The sequence below is a fragment of the Lemur catta genome, chromosome X (genome assembly GCF_020740605.2).
Source record: "Lemur catta isolate mLemCat1 chromosome X, mLemCat1.pri, whole genome shotgun sequence".
Taxonomy (NCBI): Eukaryota; Metazoa; Chordata; class Mammalia; order Primates; family Lemuridae; genus Lemur; species Lemur catta.
This window is the reverse complement of record NC_059155.1, coordinates 30,433,006-30,451,005: the sequence shown is the minus strand read 5'-3', so window position 1 is coordinate 30,451,005 and position 18,000 is coordinate 30,433,006. Positions and strand designations below refer to the sequence as shown.

Below are 18,000 nucleotides of genomic sequence, written 5' to 3'. Positions count from 1 at the left end.
TCTCTCACTCCCTCTCTAGTCCAGAGAGAGAGTGTATATATGTATGTGTATTTTTATATGTTTATTACATAGTATGTAGGTATATATTTTAAATATAATGTGTACATGACATATGTAAAATACTATATATACTTATATCTATTTATACACACACACAGAGTCGTGTGCCACATAGCTATGTTTCAGTCAATAATGGACTGCATATATGACACTGGTCCCATAGGTTTACACCATATTTTTACTGTACCTTTTCTATGTTTAGATATACAAATACTTACCACTGTGTTAGAACTGTCTATACTATTCAGTAGAGTAACATGCTATACAGGTGTGTAGCCTAGGAACAATGGCTGTGCTCTATAGCCTAGGTATGTAGCAGGCTATACCATCTCGGTTTGTGTAAGTACACCATCTTTGTGTAAGTACACTGTGATGTTCACACAATGACAAAATCACCTAATGATGCATTTCTCAGAATTTATCCCTGTCTTTAAGGATGCATGACTATATACTGTGTGTGTGTACACGTGCACACATGCATTTCCACATGGTCTAGAAAAGCCCTCTGTAAAATGGTGTCTCAGCTGAAATAGGACATTTTGGGGGAAGTTTTTTCTTTCAAAATCACAAAAATTCATTCTCAGTGTGAAAACATAGGACAAGTAACAAGTATTCAAAGTAAATCATGACTCTTCACTCCACCATCAATTCCATGGTGGAGGGCTTCAAAGTTATTCGCTCTTTGGTAACAGTCTCCTTTCTATGCATTCTATGCATTGATACACACGTATATTTGGGTTTTGGGTTTTTTCCCATAAATGGGCCCAGACTCTACATACTGATTGGTGGCTTGATTTGTCAATCATTAGTACGTCTTGGAGGTCTCTCTGTGTCAGTACATATAAACCTATTCCATTCTTTTCACACGGGTGCATATTTTACAGTAATATATGTACCAGTCATTCAGGAAGAGATATTAAATGTCCCTGAAGCTTTGTCCTTAGGCAAGATGCAGCTAAATCATTGCAGGCAGATGGCTGGTCTAGCCACAAGAAATCAGGCACACTTGTCTTGGCTGCCTTCCTAGAGCTCCTCTCCCAGGAGCCTGGCTTCAATGGCAGGCTCTGCTGAAGGGGAGGATGCAGAGGAAAGAGATGTATGCAGCAGAGAATACCAGTGTGCTAGGCAGAAAAATGCCTCCCACAAAGATGTCCATGTCCATGTCTTGGAACCTATGAATATGTGACTTTACCTGGTAAAAGGTACTTTGCAGATGTGATTAAGTTAAGGATCTTGAGATGGGGAGGTTGGCCTGGATTGTTCAGGTGGACCCAATGTCATCTCAAGGGTCCTTAAAAGAGGGAGGCAGGAGGGTCCGAGTCAGAGAAGTGATCATGGAAGCAGAGGTCGAAGTGGTGGGTCCAGGAGCCTAGGAGTGCAGGCAGCCTCTAGAAGCTGAAAAAGACAAGGAAATGGATTTTTCCCTAAAGCCTCCCAAAGGAACACAGCTCTGCTTATACCCTGATTTCGGCCCTGTGAGACCCACTTTGGACTTCTGACCTTCAGAACTGTAAGATAATACATTTGTAGTAAGTCACTTTTTGGTAGTTCACTACAGCAGCAAAAGGAAACTAATACAGCCAGGCTCCTGAGATTAGGAGACAGGCAAGAATAACTTTAATGTTTATACAGATCACCTGGAGATCTTGTTAAAATGCAGACTGTTTCAGTAGGTCTCCTGCAGGGCCTGAGACTCTGCATTTCTACAAAGCTCTCAGGTCATACCAGTGCTTCTGATACACACTTTGATTAGCTGTGTTAGTATGATTCACAGTAGAAGACAATAATAACTGTGTAACGTTTTACAGCTTATGAAGCTTTTTCACATCCATGGTAACTCACTGTATCATCCTCACACCCGTGTGATGTAGGTCTTATTGTCCCCATGTTACACATGAAGAAACCAAGGCTAAGTCAGAAAGGTGAAGTTACTGGCCCAACCAAAGTCACAGAGATACTGTCAGGCTGGAACCCAGGTTTCCTGACTCCAGAGCCTGTGCTTTAGTCATTGGATAGTGGTTCTCAACCTTGGATGAATACTAGAATAACCTGAGGAGCTTAAAACTCCAGATGCACAGATCCCACCCAGACTATTATGTAAGAATCTTTTGTTGTGTGACCCAAACAGCAGTACTTTTTGGAATTTCCAAGTGACTCCATTGCACAGCTAAAGTTAAGGACCGTTGCACTAGAGCAGTGGTTCTTAAAGTGTGGTCCCTGAGCAAGCAGCAGAAGCATCTGGGAACTTGTTGGAAATGCAGATTCTCAGGCCCACCCCAGACCTAATGAATCAGAACCCCTAGGGGCAGGGCCCAAGAATCTGGGTTTTAACAAGCCCTCCAGGTGATACTGATGCAGTCTCAAATTTGAACTTGGGCTTGAAAAGGGCCAGCTTGATTCCATGGAGTCAGAGCTGGGGAAGCAAAAGCACACCTTAGGTCCAGGCCTAAAATTGGCCCAGGTTCTATGCAACTGAAATCAGTCTCCTAATGGATGTACCAAATCATAAGAACCATTGAAAAAAAAAATTGAAGTAATAGGACTTGGGGAAAAAAAGGAACTGTTCTCAGGCTGGCATCTAGAATAGCAAGTCCCCCCACATGGCCTTTCTGATCCCTTTTTAGGAGAGCCATCTGCCAAAGGCCCCCTTGGACTGTCAAAACATCCTGGAATATATTTGCCTCCAGCTCTGCGCCTTGCTCTCCACTCCCTCACTTAAAACACTAACCTTTCCCATTTGTGCTCTCACCTGAACTGAGTAAATAAGCTTTTAACCACTCTTCTCCCCACCCTTCTCTTCTTGGTATCCAAGATGAGAGTGGCAGGCAAAAGGCTAGTGCTAATGTACCCAGGCAAATGGATACACAACCTAAAATAGGAGTGATTTCCACAGCTGGCCCCCCTGAGGCCATCTCACCTGCTTCAGCAACACTGCCGCCCTTTGGTCTAGCCCCACACGTTCCTATCCCTGGAAAATTCCACAGCCAAACATTGAGCAGACACTTCCCAGAATACAGTCCTCCTCCTCTCCTCCTCCCACAGATATCTCAGGTCCACAGGGTCAAGAAAGGCAAGCTGGGCAGCTGCCACTCACCAACCAGAGACGTGGCCCAACACGGTGTGGAAACAGTTCTCAATGAGTATACCCAAGACACAGCAGCTTTATGCAGGGAATGGGCTGTAGTGCAAACCAGGGGTCCCCAGTCTATGATGAGTTGTATAATTACTTCATTATATATTACAATGTAATAATAGAAATAAAGTGCACAATAAATGTAATGTGCTGGAATCATCTGAAATCATTCCCCCCACCTCCCACCCTGGTCCGTGAAAAAATTGTCTTCCATGAAAACGGTTCCTGGTGCCAAAAAGTTTGGGGACCGCTGGCCTAAACTGAAAGACAATTCTTGTGAGACCACAAACTAGAATCTGCAAGAAACAGGGGAACAGCATACCCTATTTGAGAGAATTAGATTTTGAGGTGCTAGGAACCAAAAGGTAAGAAACAGCTTAATTGTGTGGCAACGCCCCTGATAGCGTACTGTGCCCCTCAAATAGCTCACCTGCCCTCACTTCCCACTTCAACTGATTATGATCATCTTCCTTGATTAAAAGAAGTTCATAATAGTAACTGAGAATTAGTTATTAAGGAAATAATTAAGCTGAGATTAGTTATTAAGCTGGTACTTAAGGCTTTGGAAGAAAAGTAGAAACTTATATCAAGCTACAGAGGAAGAAAGTGTGATTAGAGTCAATTATATCTTCTGCCAGACAGGAGACCTGATGAATGCCCCTGTCCCTCCAGAGTCCTTCAGGCACCAATGAAGGGAGAGAGCGTGGCGAGACAGCGTGCACAGGTACTTGGGAGTTGTCTAGTAACTTGGTGGTTGGAGGGGGAGGGACTAGCTCAGGCACCAGGGGCAGGTCTGCACTGGGATTGCTGCCTTCAGACAGCTGGGGAGGCAGGAGGCTGAGGACTTAAAAAGAGAGGGTGAGTCATTCTTAATGACCTACCAGATCCCAAAGATGGCAAGCTGCAAGCCTGGACTGCCAACCATGGCCAGAATTGTGCTGTAGCTCTGAACCCACAACTCCTTGTCCCCTGGCTCATGAGAATTTGAGCTGGAAATCCAGCATGCCCTGATAAGTGGAAGTCCTGCAACTTCAAGACATGGAGTCATCTTTCTCATTTGGAGTGATCCTTATTGTCCTGGCCTCCCTCATCATTGCTGCTAACGCACTAGTGGCTGCGGCTGTGCTATTGTTGATCCACAGGAATGATGGTGTCAGTCTCTGCTTCACCTTGAATCTGGCTGTGGCTGATACCTTGATTGGTGTGGCCATCTCTGGCCTAATCACAGACCAGCTCTCCAGCTCTTCTCAGCCCACATCGAAGACCCTGTGCAGCCTTCGGATGGCATTTGTCACTGCCTCTGCAACTGCCTCTGTCCTTACAGTCATGCTGATCGCCTTTGACAGGTACCTTGCCATCAAGCAGCCCCTCCGCTACTTCCAGCTCATGAGTGGGCTCGTGGCTGGGGCCTGCATTGCCGGGCTCTGGTTGGTGTCTTACCTCATTGGCTTCCTCCCACTCGGAGTCCCCATGTTCCAGCAGACCACCTACCAGGGGCCCTGCAGTTTCTTTGCTGTGTTTCACCCTCACTTCGTGCTGACCCTCTCCTGCGTTGGCTTCTTCCCAGCCCTGATCCTCTTTGTCTTCTTCTACTGTGACATGCTCAAGATTGCCTCCATGCACAGCCAGCAGATCCGAAAGATGGAACATGCAGGAGCCATGGCTGGAGCTTACCGGCCCCCACGAACTCCCAACGTCTTCAAGGCTATCCGCACTGTGTCTATTCTCATTGGGAGCTTCACCCTGTCCTGGGCCCCCTTCCTTATCACTGGCATTGTGCAAGTGGCCTGCCAGGAGTGCCTCCTCTACTCCGTGCTGGAACAGTACCTGTGGCTGCTTGGTGTGAGCAACTCCCTGCTCAACCCACTCATCTATGCCTATTGGCAGAAGGAGGTGCGGCAGCAGCTCTACTACATGGCCCTGGGAGTGAAGAAGGGGCTCACCTCATTCCTCCTCTTCTTCTTGGCCAAGAATGGTGGCCCACAGAATCCCAGGGAAAGTTCCTGTCACATCATCACTATCTCCCACTCAGAGCTTAATGGCTAAGACGGTAAGGGCAGAGAAGTTTCAAAGTGCCTTTCCCTTCCCCACTCTGGCCCCCAACTAGGAGATCAGATGGAACTAGGGGAATGAGAGCACTTGCTTCAGGCAACTCACTGCCTCCCCTTCCCTCTCCTCCCTGAACCCCTATATCCCCTTACCCCCAGACTGAGAAGTAACTGAGGCAAGGTCCTAACTTTCTTCTATGTTTCCCTATTTGCAAATCTCTACTCCCCCTGTCCTCCCCCTGTTTTTCTCTCCTGTACAGGTATACTTACTTAAAGCAAGAAATGTACTGCTTAAAAGATGCTTATATATATATATATATATATATATATATATATATATATATATATGTCAAATCCTGTTTTTGAATATATCAGAGCAGCACTGTCCAACAGAAACTTAATGTAAGCCACATACATAATTTTAAATGTTATAGTAACCACATTAAAAAGGTAAAAATGTGAGATTTTAATGTTTTGTTTAACCCAGTATATCCAAAATATTATCTATCATTTCAACATGTAATCAATATAAAAATTACTACTTTTCATACTAAGTCTTTGAAATCTGGTGTGTATTTTACCCTTACAAAATATTTCAATTCAAACTAACCATATTTCAAATGCTCAATGGCCACATGTGGCTAGTAGCTACTGTACTGGACAGCACAGCACTAGAGAAATGAGCTTCTGTTCTTTCATAACTGTTTACAGTGATTTACTATGGTAATTGTTTTGGGAAAGTGAGGAGTCCCTGTACCTCCTGCGCTCCTTAATGTAAATCAGGTTTTATATAATGAATCTGCATATAATGTTGGAACCTGAATTAGTCTAAAGTTTGTCTTTTCCCACACCTCATGGTGTTCAGAACATGTTCTCACTTATAAATGGAAGCTAAATAAGAGATATATACGGTCATAAAGAGGTGTAATGGACATTGGAAACTAAGAAGGGGGAGGGGGTGAACGATAAAAATCTACCTGTTGGGTACAATGTACACTTATCCTGGTGATGGGTACACTGAAAGCCCTGACTTCAGCATGATACAATTCATCCATGTAACAAAACACTTTTACCCCTAAATTTTTTGAAATAAAGAAAATAGTGTTTCTTTGAGAAATAGCCTATCTTGTGATTATTTCCATTACCCCTTCCAATCCACCACCTATTTAACTCTCTGGTACCCCTTCCCCTCATATGGCCTCATATGTCACTTGTAGGCACTTGCTGATGGCAATGCTGAACCACAAATTCTGAGACACTGGGAGGGAAGAAAAAGGGCAGAGGTGGGCACCAAGGCAGGCACTGCCCAGCTCTCTAGACTGGAGCCTAGACCTTCTTATGCTTACCCCCAGATTTGCATTTTCCTAAAAAACTCATTCACACAAGATACCAACAAAATGGCACAGGAGACCAGCTCAGGTGCAAGTGCCTCATCCTCCTTTCTGTGAAGTACGGAAAATAACATTGACAGCCGGGAATTATGCTCAGGCTCCCTCTGGGCAACCCTGGCAGCAAAAATTCAGGAACAGAATGGAAAAGAAACCCAAGAACCATGCTCTGCCTTCCTGAGTTTCCCTGTAACCCTTTCCTCAACCTCCTGGTCTCCACAGTGGAGTCATAGAGAGTTTGGCTCTCAAGGCCCTAAACTGGAATATTGCCCCAGAAAGCTGCTGAGTGGACAAAAGAGGGCAAGAAGAAAGCAAAAACAGGATGGACTAATTTATCTGGGATTTGGTGCTGAAACGACCTTGGAAGGTTAATCCCTTTATCTCTAAATTGATGGCCTGAGGATGCATTTGAGTCCAATACATAATGGCTAAATCCAAGAGGCCCTTGAAATTTTTCATTCAAGTCTCAAATTATTGTCTAGAACCTGGATGGAATACAGCCATCCTCCTCTCAAAAGGATGTCAACACACCATGATGCTTTGCACTTGGGTTTTCTTAATTCTCCTTAAGAGAATTAAGGAGATTAATTCTTAAATTAAACCCAGGTTTCTTTCATGAGTCATTCAAAGGGTAATGATCATCCCTTTCAGTTTCCATACTCTTGAAAATTCCCTTCTCCTTATCTTCACCCTCTATTTTAGCCCAAAGATTGAGACTGAATTCTCAAATGGTCTGTTCCTCACTGATCTATTCTACATACACATCAACCCACCTTTGTTAAATTTTTTGCAATTGCTCTGCTTACCACTCTGGCCCAGAGGAGAAATGTGCTTGCTTTCACTACAGCAATATTTACGTTCCTATAACTGAAGAACTTTTTGGCCCTCAAGTAGATAACAGAATCCAATATGCCTTGAAGTGCTTAGCTGTTACCCAGCAAGCAACAGGCCAGCAATAAGACACACTCTTGTACTGGGTTTTGAGTTACTGGGAACTAGGTAAAACACAAATAAAAACTAGATTTTGGACAAAATTGAAAGCAGGTTCAAACCAATGCCCTCCTTATTGGTGGTTCAAAACTTAGTTCTTGGCCTTGCTACAAAGGACTGATCTTGCCAAGGTAATATAAGCAAAGTGGAATGGACATTAATCATTCTGATTTAATCATTCCACATTGTAAACATATCAACATCACATTGTACCCCATAGATAATACAATTATTTGTAAATTAAAAATAATTTTTAAAAATTATAGTAGAAATGCAGGAGTTGAGAGGAGGCTAAGAAATCAGTGTGTTACTAGGCTCAGTCTAAGAAAACCTGCTATCCCTGGGAGTCAGTATGTACAGTGGAAAAATCACAGGCTTTGAGGTCCAATAGACTTCAAATGATTCAGTCATTTAAATTCTGAAAGCTAAATTTCTCATTCATAAGATTGGGGTAATACTGCCTACCATATATGGTTATAGTGAGGATTAACTCAGATAATGTATACGAAAATGCCTAGTAAACTATGGCACATTGTTAGTACTTAAAAAAAGTTAGTTTTCTTCCTCTTCCTTAAAAATCCTGAAGAATAAAACAGCCAGCTGACCCATTTAAGAGAGTCCATTACATTCAGATATTATGAGAAAGAGAACAAAGACAACTGGGCACATAACCATAAATTCCTCAACCCTTGAATAAGGTTTTCAAAAATGAGTGATGAGAGGTGACTCAGATTGAAAAAGACAAACAATAAATCTAATACCTTAGCAGTATTAAGAAAGCAGATACAAACAAGGCACTAGGACTGGTATCATACACTTGGGTTTAAGAGTAACTGCAATTAAGAACACTGTGTTTAATAAGTCACCAAGAGCAGATACAGAATGCTATGCAAAAGTCTAATGGCTTTCTTTGACGCAGGCTCCTTCACAGATAAGGGAATAAATACACTGGAGAGGAAACATTTAGACTTCATTCACGCATCCAATGTTGTCTCCTAATGGACTTGCAAAGAAGCCAGATTCTGCTCAGCAATTTGACCAAAATATCCCAGATATTAAGACCTTGTAGGATACAATATAGGTCAATCAGTCCCATTTATACTTTCCATGAACAGCTTATTGTGAATTTGTTATAAAAATTGTGACATGACTAAGTTTTATACTCCTTGGGTAGATAAAATTATGCATATTATACCTCAGTTTCAGAAGACAACTCCCAAAGAGCGTAAGGACACATAACTCTCCATACAGTGTGTTCTGAGTGGTTTCACGAGTGTTAGAGGCAGGTTACCCTCACCTACCAACACTCTCTTGCTTGTCCACATGACCAATGCCAGCCAGAGTTAGCCTTGGGATATCTTCTCCCCAGTTGGAGAAGTGTTACCTGGTTCAAATGGGAATTGAATTCATGACCTTGATTTCATTCTCACCATGCTCAGTCACTGGCCAAACTAAATAGTGAAAACAGCAGGCATGGGAGGAGACACTTCAAGGATACACATAAAATAAGCAGAAACATGGTATCAATACATGGTCAACAAGAGCAGCAATGGACCCAAGGACAGACCATAATTCTTTGGCTACTGTCAGTCACTCAATTTTGTGACTCCTTCAGTACCTTTCATGTCATCCTTCAAACTGCTGACTAGTCTGGAATATTGTCCTTTTAATTAACAAATCTTCATTTATTTTTGCAATCTTATAGGTTCAATGGTGGTGCCTACAAATGTTGACTGTCATTCATTCATTCACTCGTCTGTCCATCCATTCATCTACCTATTCCACATTTATAGAGAGCGAGGTGCTAAAATTTCCCCAGATTTGCTGGTATTTCTTTTAGAGATATACATTGATATATAAATGATGTTTATTCTTTTCTGATTATAAAAACTTTTGTTCATTTTAGAAATTTTTTGAAAATACAGAAAATCATAAAGGGTACCCACAATTATACCACTCAGGATGACTACTGTCACTCTCCTTCATGTTTTTTTTTCACTTAACATTATACTGTACATATTTTCCTGTCATTAAGTCTTTTTCAAAAACATAACTTGTAATGGTTACATGTTTTTCCAACAAATGAGTATATAATATTTTAACTATTTCCATATAGTTACGCTAAAATCTAGGTTATTTCCAATTTTCCACTGTTATAATACCAATATAAATACCCTTCTGTATAAATCTTTGATACTTCTCTGTTCAGTTCCTTAGGATAAATTCTCCAAAAGAAAAAAAAAAAATCTCCAAAGCAGTATTACTAGATCAAGGAGCATTAGATATTTATAAGAAATTTGATTCAGATTTTTGCTGGCATTTCTTGAAGTGTCACGTTTCCCTGAGATATCTGCTAAGAGAAGTTGTAAGTGGTCCGTAAATGCACAGACCACACTGACATGAATATCCCAAAGAAATAAAAGCACGTGGCTTCCTGAAAGCATAAACTACACCAAGGTAGTTAGCTGGTCGCTTTTTGACAAAAGGAAACATTTTGTTATGACCTACTGCTAGGGTTAATCTGCCTTCTGCAAATTCAGAAACCTGGACTAATAAAACACAGCAGTTTAAGAATACCCCTTACAAGTTCATCATCAATACAGTGCAGTGTAATATGCAGGTATTGATTTCAGTGTTCTCACTGTTCAAATTTTCTGAGGTAGTTGCTAAGTAGGCATGAGAATAAGAAAACATTTTCACACAGAGCGAGAAGACAGTTCTTGATACAGTTGAAGCCTTGAAGCCATAGTCTCACAGTTTGCTGAATGGGAAAAATGCGTTCCACCTAATGGATCAACTGTGGCAGGGTAAAGTGCATGAGAGCTTAACGTGCTACTACTCAGCCATATGTTCCCTGGATTTACAAGCTGTTGGGACCATTATCAGCCACTGGGCTCAAATAGCTCTCTCATGAGGAGCCCTGGAAACGACCAATGCAGCTGCTAAGGGTCTAAGAGTCTGTTTTAATGCACAAAGCAGTTCCTGTTTCCTTCAAAATCCCTTCTATAGAATGAGGCAGGCAAGATTCATTTGCTCCCAAGCACTGGAGGGACTAAAATTGTGTAGGGCCAAGACCCTGATGGGGGTCTTCTCATCTGTTTAGGCTTGTTCTTATTTGATGTATTTTGCCCAACATGATTGAATCATTTTTCCCATTTACTATAATAAATCCGTATCAGTTCCAGTTCTGTCTCAATTGTGTTGACATTAAGGTACTAAAAAGCTGATAAACTTGCTGAGATAACACTGTCATAGGTCCAATAAAATGCCATGCTGTCTTACAAAACTGTTCAATATGCTTAATGTGTTTTACCCCCCTTAGTATATTTTTGCAGATTTGTCAATTGAGCCATTTAACAAATATGAAAACACTTCCTATAGAAAAGCAAATGGGTATCATATCATCTCAGAGGTAGTTTAAAAAAAAACAAGGTGAGAAAACTAAACCAAGAAATTATAGCTGAATAGCTATGAGGTTATTTCAAATGTGGAAGGCAGACTCATAACCCAAACATTTCTTATCCAAAATTCTAACCACTTTAAGATTACCAGGTCCCTTATTTATCTTATACAATGTGTTAAATTGTTTTTCTTATTTACTAAATAAATGGGAGAGACAAGGATGCCTGAAGAGTGTTTACAGTGAGTAAAGCACAGGCCCAAAATACAACTGAATTCTGATGCTGAGACACTGACTAGAGAGAAAAAATATCCTTTACAGTGAAACCTCAGAAATTAAGATTATTGAGGAATGGCCATTCTAACTGAGAAGACATCAAGATATTTGTTTAAAAAAACAAGCAATTTTATTACTTTAACTTACATCAATATCCTGACTGGGCTAAGATAACAAAAATATTATCCCTTAAGGGATATGCTTTAATGAATAGAGAATAATTTATAATATAATCAGGTTCATAGTAGTTTAACCATTCCTCCTATAAATTTGCTTATAAGCATAACAAAATTCTTCTTTGCACTGGAAGACAGAGCAGGAAATCTAGCTCCCATGTCCAAATTACTAAATTTCAAACTAGTGGCATATCAGTAATTCCAAGTTCTTCAATAAATGGTCTAACATAAAACAGAAACAAGTTCATGTTGTTCCAGTGTGCCATCGCTGACAGCAAGACCCTCTTTTTGAACCATGCTGTGCTACCCCTGGTGACCTGTGCTCACTTAGACTGGAGGAAGAAGGGATAGGGTAATGATGGAAGAAGTCATGGAGAAGAAAGGCCAAGAAAGGAAGAGAGGGAAGCAGCAGAAAGGGGAGAAGGGAGAAATGATATATTTGCAATCATAGGTCTCCAGGAAAATAATCTAAGTCCAGTATTACAGTTAAGTGTCAAAGAGTGACCAATCACAAAAACTATTGACCTTCTTTCTCCCAGGGTGCTATAAAGATAGGGGAATTAATAAAATCAATATTCTTTACTGCTCCCCTGCCATAAACTTTAAGTGACTCTGGACAAGGTTAAGTCAGTACACCTTTAACACAGTGATTATAAGCATGAGCTCAAGCCAGACTGCCTGAGTTAGAATCCTGGCTCTGCAACTTTCTAAGAGCAAAGTATTTCACCTTTTTGTGCCTCAGTTTCTTATCTGAAAAATGAGAATAGTACCTACCTCATAGGGGTGGTTGTAAGGATGTGGATAGAGTATAAACACAATACTCTTAGAACAGTACCTGGCACATAATAAAAGCCATATTATTAGATATTATTATCCAAGTTGTCTCATTCTCCAGCCTCTCAAAAAAGGGGGGGGGAGTTGAAAGTTTTTTTATCTTATAGCCTACAGATTTTGACCATTTTATCCCTTCAAATATGACCTGTTAAGGGATAGGATGTAGGGGTGTGTGTGTGTGTGTGTGTGTGTGTGTGTGTGAGAGAGAGAGAGAGAGAGAGAGAGAGAGAGAGACAGAGAGAGAGACAGAGAGAGTGTGCATGCAAAGTTAAGGATTACTTCAAGGCCTGAGCCACTAGAAGGGTTTTTAGGGGGCAAACAGAATTTTGTTTCATACATATTAAGTTTAAAGTGCCTATTAGACTTTTTTTTTAGAGACAGGGTCTTGATATGTTGCCCAGGCTGGCCTCCTGGGCTCAAGCAAGCCTTCCACCTCAGCTTCCCGAGTAGCTGGGAGCACAGAGACACATGCCTATTAGACTTTAATAGTGATGTGGAGTAGGGAGTGGGACATAGAAGTATGGAGGAGTTCAAGGGAGAGGTATAGACTGGGGATATACATTTGGAAGTCAACAGCATATAGATGGCACTTAAAGCCAGGGCAATACTATACTTCTAGTGGCTCAGACCTTGAAGTAATCCTTATCATACAATTATTTTTATAGTAATTCAAATTTTAATTGAATTCCATTTAAATCCCATAGTATTTGTTGAAACTTAACTATGTTGTAGGTATTTTATCAGATCCTTTGGATACATATCAGTTCATCTATTCATTTAACAAATATTTGCTAGATGCATATAACTGTGTTAGGCACTGAGAACCCAGCAGTGAACAAAACGGACATAATCTCTATTTTTATGGAGCTCACAGACTGATGGGAGATATAGATATTAATGAAATAACCACATAAATGTAATATGTAGTTAAAATTATGATACATGGTATAAGAAATTATAATGAGGAAAGTTATTTAGATTGGGGGAGAGGAAATCACTGGAAAGTTTTTTTCTGAAGGAAAAACATTTAGATTGAGGTGAATGAAAGCCATTTTATAACATATATAAACCCTTCAAGAAACTATTTTTCAGCCTGTACCATTGTGAAAAAATGGCTTCCCTTTTGCTCATTTATTTCGGGATGAGTAATATATCTGACAGGTGTGGTGTTTAAAAATAAATATAAGATAAAGTTTAAAAATATATAAAAAATAAATACAAACCATTAAACACCTATTAGAAGGGCCAAAATCCAAAACAATAACACCAAAAGCTAGGGAATATGTGGAGCAACAAGAACTCTCATTCATTGCCACTGGGAATGCAAAATGGTACTGCCATTTCAGAAGAAAAGTTTGGCAGTTTCTTACAAAACTGAACATAATCTTATACTATCCAGCAATCGTGTTCCTTGGTATTTATCCAAATAAGCTGAAGTCTTATGTCCACACAAAATCCTGTACAAAAATTTTTACTGCAGCTTTATTCATAATTGTCAAAACTTGGAAGCAACCAAGATGTCCTTTAGTAGGTGAATGGATAAATATAAACTGTGGTACAGACACACATTGGAATATCATTCAGCACTAAAAAGAAATTAAGCCATGAAAAGACATGGAGAAAACTTAAATGCACGTAACTAAATGAAAGCCAATCTGAAAAGGCTACCGTATGATTTCGACAATATGACACTTTGGAAAAGGCCAAACCATGGAGACAGTAAAAGGTTCAGTGGTTGCCAGAGGTTATGGGAGGGGGAGAAATTAATAGGAATAACATAGAGGATTTTTAGGGCAGTCAAACTATTCTGTATGATTCTATAATGGTAGATACATGTCATTTTACATTTGTCAAAATGTATAATGCCTTATCTACATGGTAACGTCTACTTTTCCTCTGACTCAGCTCAAACATTACCTCTGCTATGAAGCCTTTGTTAAATACCCTAGTAAGGATGTTCCTCCTCTGTGCTCCCACAGTACTTTGTTAATCTCTCACACAGTACTTCAAACCTACTGTAATTATTTACTTACAAATCTGTTCTTCCCCTATAATGTGAGCTTGAATCAGAGACTATGTCTTACTCATTTTTATACTCCCAGCATCTAGGACATAACAGACACATGTTTGTTGAACAAATGAATGAATGGAAAAAGATGAAAGACTAAACCATTCATTCCACAAATATTTGAGTGCCTATAATGTGCCAGGCTCTGTTCTAGTACAAGAAAGTAGCCCAAACTTTTTGCCTATGAGATGATTAGAACCCTGAGCACAGGGTTCTATTTTAAGCCTCTTTTAGCATCTTATCTGTTTAAACCTCCAGATAAGCCACTTGCTTATTTATTCATGCTTAGGAAAGAACCACTTGCCCAGTGTTTAGAAGTGAGTGGCATTATGACAATGAATGGCAGTGGCAAAGCACAACGCACTTATTCTATTCCCATAAAAGTGTACTTTAAGAGTCCAGTCTCCATTTCGTAGTCACCTTCTCTTTATCACTTTCTGGAGAATGTACCTTAAAGAGTTGACAAGGAGAAAATAGTAATGATGACAAAGCCAAAGTGATTCTGCCAATAAATACTTTAATGAGAACCGAGGTCTGTAACATACATAGCAGTAACCGCCCTGGCCTATGCCTTCTGCTCCTAGCCCAGGTCTGGGACTAACCAACTTTATTTAACCCTCATTTGGATAAAGAAGGCCATTTTCAATGTCACCCATCAGTATCCATCTTCATAGAAGATACCAATCTGGGGCCAGAGTCTCAATGTTAACACTTCCTCCCAGGGAAAAGTTAACATGGTAACACAAACACATAACAACTTTGAGCCATCCTATTGTTCTTCCATCAGGAGGCCTTTAGGAGACCAACGGTTCAGTAAACACTTATAACTTTGTCAAAATACACTAGAACACAGAAAAGGGGGGAAAGACGAGAGAGTAGAAAGGCTGGCAGGGCTGGGCTCACGTGTAATTCAGTCCTTAGATTTGAAGCCTCTTGAGCTGCTCGTATGTAATAAAAAACTGAGGAGTAAGTCATGGAAGATCACTGGGTTGATACTGAAAGCCAAACTCAATTCTAAAATTGTGCATTGCATTCTCTTAAATTAAGGTCTGTGCTGAGTTTCATTTGCTTAAAAGCCTGTTTTAAAACAACACCTGTCAAAGCAAGCATGCACTGAGTGCCTACCATGTGCCCATTATAATTGTTGGCATTTAGCAATATAAACGGATTAAAATTCTAGTATACTTATAGTCTTCTGGGACAAACAGGACACACACAAACACAAAATAGCCAAGAACATTAACAACGACATATAATTCAGTGCTAGAGTAATTGTTACAAACATTAGTAATTACAACAATTCCAAAGAGGGCAGAGTCTCTCTCAGCCTACAGACCCTGCCCCGAATTACTTTTCAACCCTGCAGTGCGCACCACTATACACACAACACCACACACAGTATCCAACACATGGCTCTGCACATAGTAGGCACTCAAACACAGCTAAAGCGGGGAGATTCACCCATGAGGAAAGAGCCCTACTTGGCTATGAATTCCTTCACCCTGTGAATATTTTCTGTCCTGTTATTATTTCTCAGCTACTATGGTCCTATAGTTAGTGGTGGGAAATCCAGAACATCTCAACATGGACTTTCCTGTGGGCATCTTCCATCAGGGTTTCTAAAAACTTCATAGCCCCTTCCAGATTGGCTGTATTTGTTGTCATTTTGTTTTAAAGAGGAAAGTTTGACACATCTTTTCTACCCCCCTTTTTAGTTGGTATTAGCCACCAACTGAAAGCCGTTTCTTTAATTCCACCCTCGATGGTCACCAATAAGATGCTTGAATTTTTCACTTGCCTAAAAGGATGTAATGATCAAATTTTCCTTCCCATAGCCTAGAATTACCTGAAAGCTTGAAGCATTTGCTTTCATTCTCTTGGGTTCTAAAAGGATACAATGATGTTCCAGGGTCCAAGTCGAAGCCAGTTTGGCCAAAATCCTTTATAGAGTGCAAAAAAGCCCTCATGTTTCCACATCTGAAGGAAAGATATAACAAAAAAAAAAAAAAAAACAGAGTGAATTCCCTTTTCTCTTTACATTTGACAATCATCTTCTACCTCCACCCCAGAGTAACTTATGGCTCCATGGTCTTTTTTCTAAATATACATTTTGAATTCGTATATAGTCTAAATCCATCCACCATTCAACACATATTTACTGAGCACCTACCATATGCAAGGCACTCTTCTTGATGCTGGTAGTATCGTAGTAAACAAGACAGAAAAAGTGTCAGTGGTGGCCAGCCTCCAAGATGGCCCCCAGTGAAGCCTACCTCCAGTTCTTCATGCTCTTGTGTAGCCCTGACCCCACAACATATCAGGATTGGTCTGTGTCACCAATAGAATATGGTAGTAGTGAACATATGTCACATCCTTTGCTAGGTATTTTATATATAAGGTATCTGCCTTGTTCTCTGTTGGATCATTTACTCTGGAGGAAACCAGCTGCCATGTCATAAAGAGCAGCCTACATGGTGAGGAACTGAGGCCTCTAGCCAACAGGCACAAGGGGTCTTTGAAGCAGATATCCCAGGCCAAGTTAAGGCTTTAGATGACTGCAGCCCTAGCTGACATATGGACTACAACCACATGAGAAATCCTAAGCTAGAATCACTCAGCTAAGCTTGTTTCTCAACTCCTGGCCCACAGAAACTGCAAAATAATAAATGTTGTTTTAAGGCACTGAGTTTTGGGGTAATTTGTTACACAGCAAGAGATAAGTTATACAGTCCCTGCTCTCATGGTATGTATGTTCTAGTGGGGTTGACAAATAAATATACAAATTGATAAACATTCTATCCAAAAATGATAAGTACTACAAGGAAAACTAAAGCAGGGGAAGAGAACAGGAGTTGGGTAAGTCACTATCTTTCTCTGAGTCTGTTTCATCACTGTAAATTCTGTGTAACACCATGGCCTGCCTCATGTGAATGCTTTGAGGATTACATGAGAAATAATGTGAACTGCTTTGAGTTCTGGTTTCCTACTTTATACAGTGGAGTCCTATACATACCAACTGAGTGGTCATGAGAATTCAATGTCAAATTATGCATGCCAAAGGTTATAAACTGACAGTGTGTGCTGAATTCAGCCAGCAGAAACAGCTCGTGTTTAATGGATGAATATCTACTAAGTAACTAGAATGTGTTAGGCATTGTGTTAGACATTGAAAAATGTTATTTTGCCCTTCCACTGGTGTAGTGAAACCCATCACTGTTCTAAAAAATGGATATATTTGGATAAGATAGTAATATGAAAAGCCAGTTTGTAAATATCACTTATTCCATCCAGTAGATTAAGAACACTAGAGATAATTATCCTTACTAACCATTTTTGGGGAACAAATAGTACATAATAAGGGCAATATTTATGGAAACATAGGGTAATATGCTTCCCTAAGGGATCTTCAGTAAATGCTGAAGGTCTCAGACCAAAACTAATGTTGGAAAATCGTAAAAACCATACAAAATAAAACCCAGATGCAGATAACCTAGAATCATAAACTGTTAAATGACAAAGAACCTCTGAGATATAATCCAATCCCATTACTTCTTACCTGGACTACCACAATAGACTCCTAATTGGCCTAAAATCTTCACCTAGAAGCCATAACAATCTTTCAAAATT

At 40.2% G+C, this 18,000-nt stretch overlaps 2 protein-coding genes across 3 annotated transcripts in view; one reads left to right on the top strand and one right to left on the bottom strand.

Moving 5' to 3' along the window:
- Nucleotides 1-409: 409 nt before the first annotated feature.
- SLC25A14 (solute carrier family 25 member 14) overlaps nt 410-18,000 on the bottom strand; it is a 48,173-nt gene continuing 30,582 nt past the window's right edge. The window contains exons 9-10 of one of the 2 annotated variants that reach the window (XM_045537778.1): nt 16,220-16,350; nt 410-1,455 (exon numbers count right to left, since the gene is read on the bottom strand). In XM_045537778.1, the coding sequence (XP_045393734.1) occupies nt 16,258-16,350 (93 nt within the window). In that variant the 3' untranslated portion in view covers nt 410-1,455; nt 16,220-16,257. Of the gene's footprint in view, nt 1,456-14,873; nt 15,333-16,219; nt 16,351-18,000 lie in introns of those variants that run through there. The other variant, XM_045537777.1, reaches the window with a different exon arrangement.
- On the top strand, nt 4,147-5,330 carry GPR119 (G protein-coupled receptor 119). Its single transcript, XM_045537776.1, has one exon. It carries the CDS (start codon nt 4,232-4,234, stop codon nt 5,237-5,239), a length of 1,008 nt encoding a protein of 335 aa, XP_045393732.1. The 5' UTR covers nt 4,147-4,231; the 3' UTR covers nt 5,240-5,330.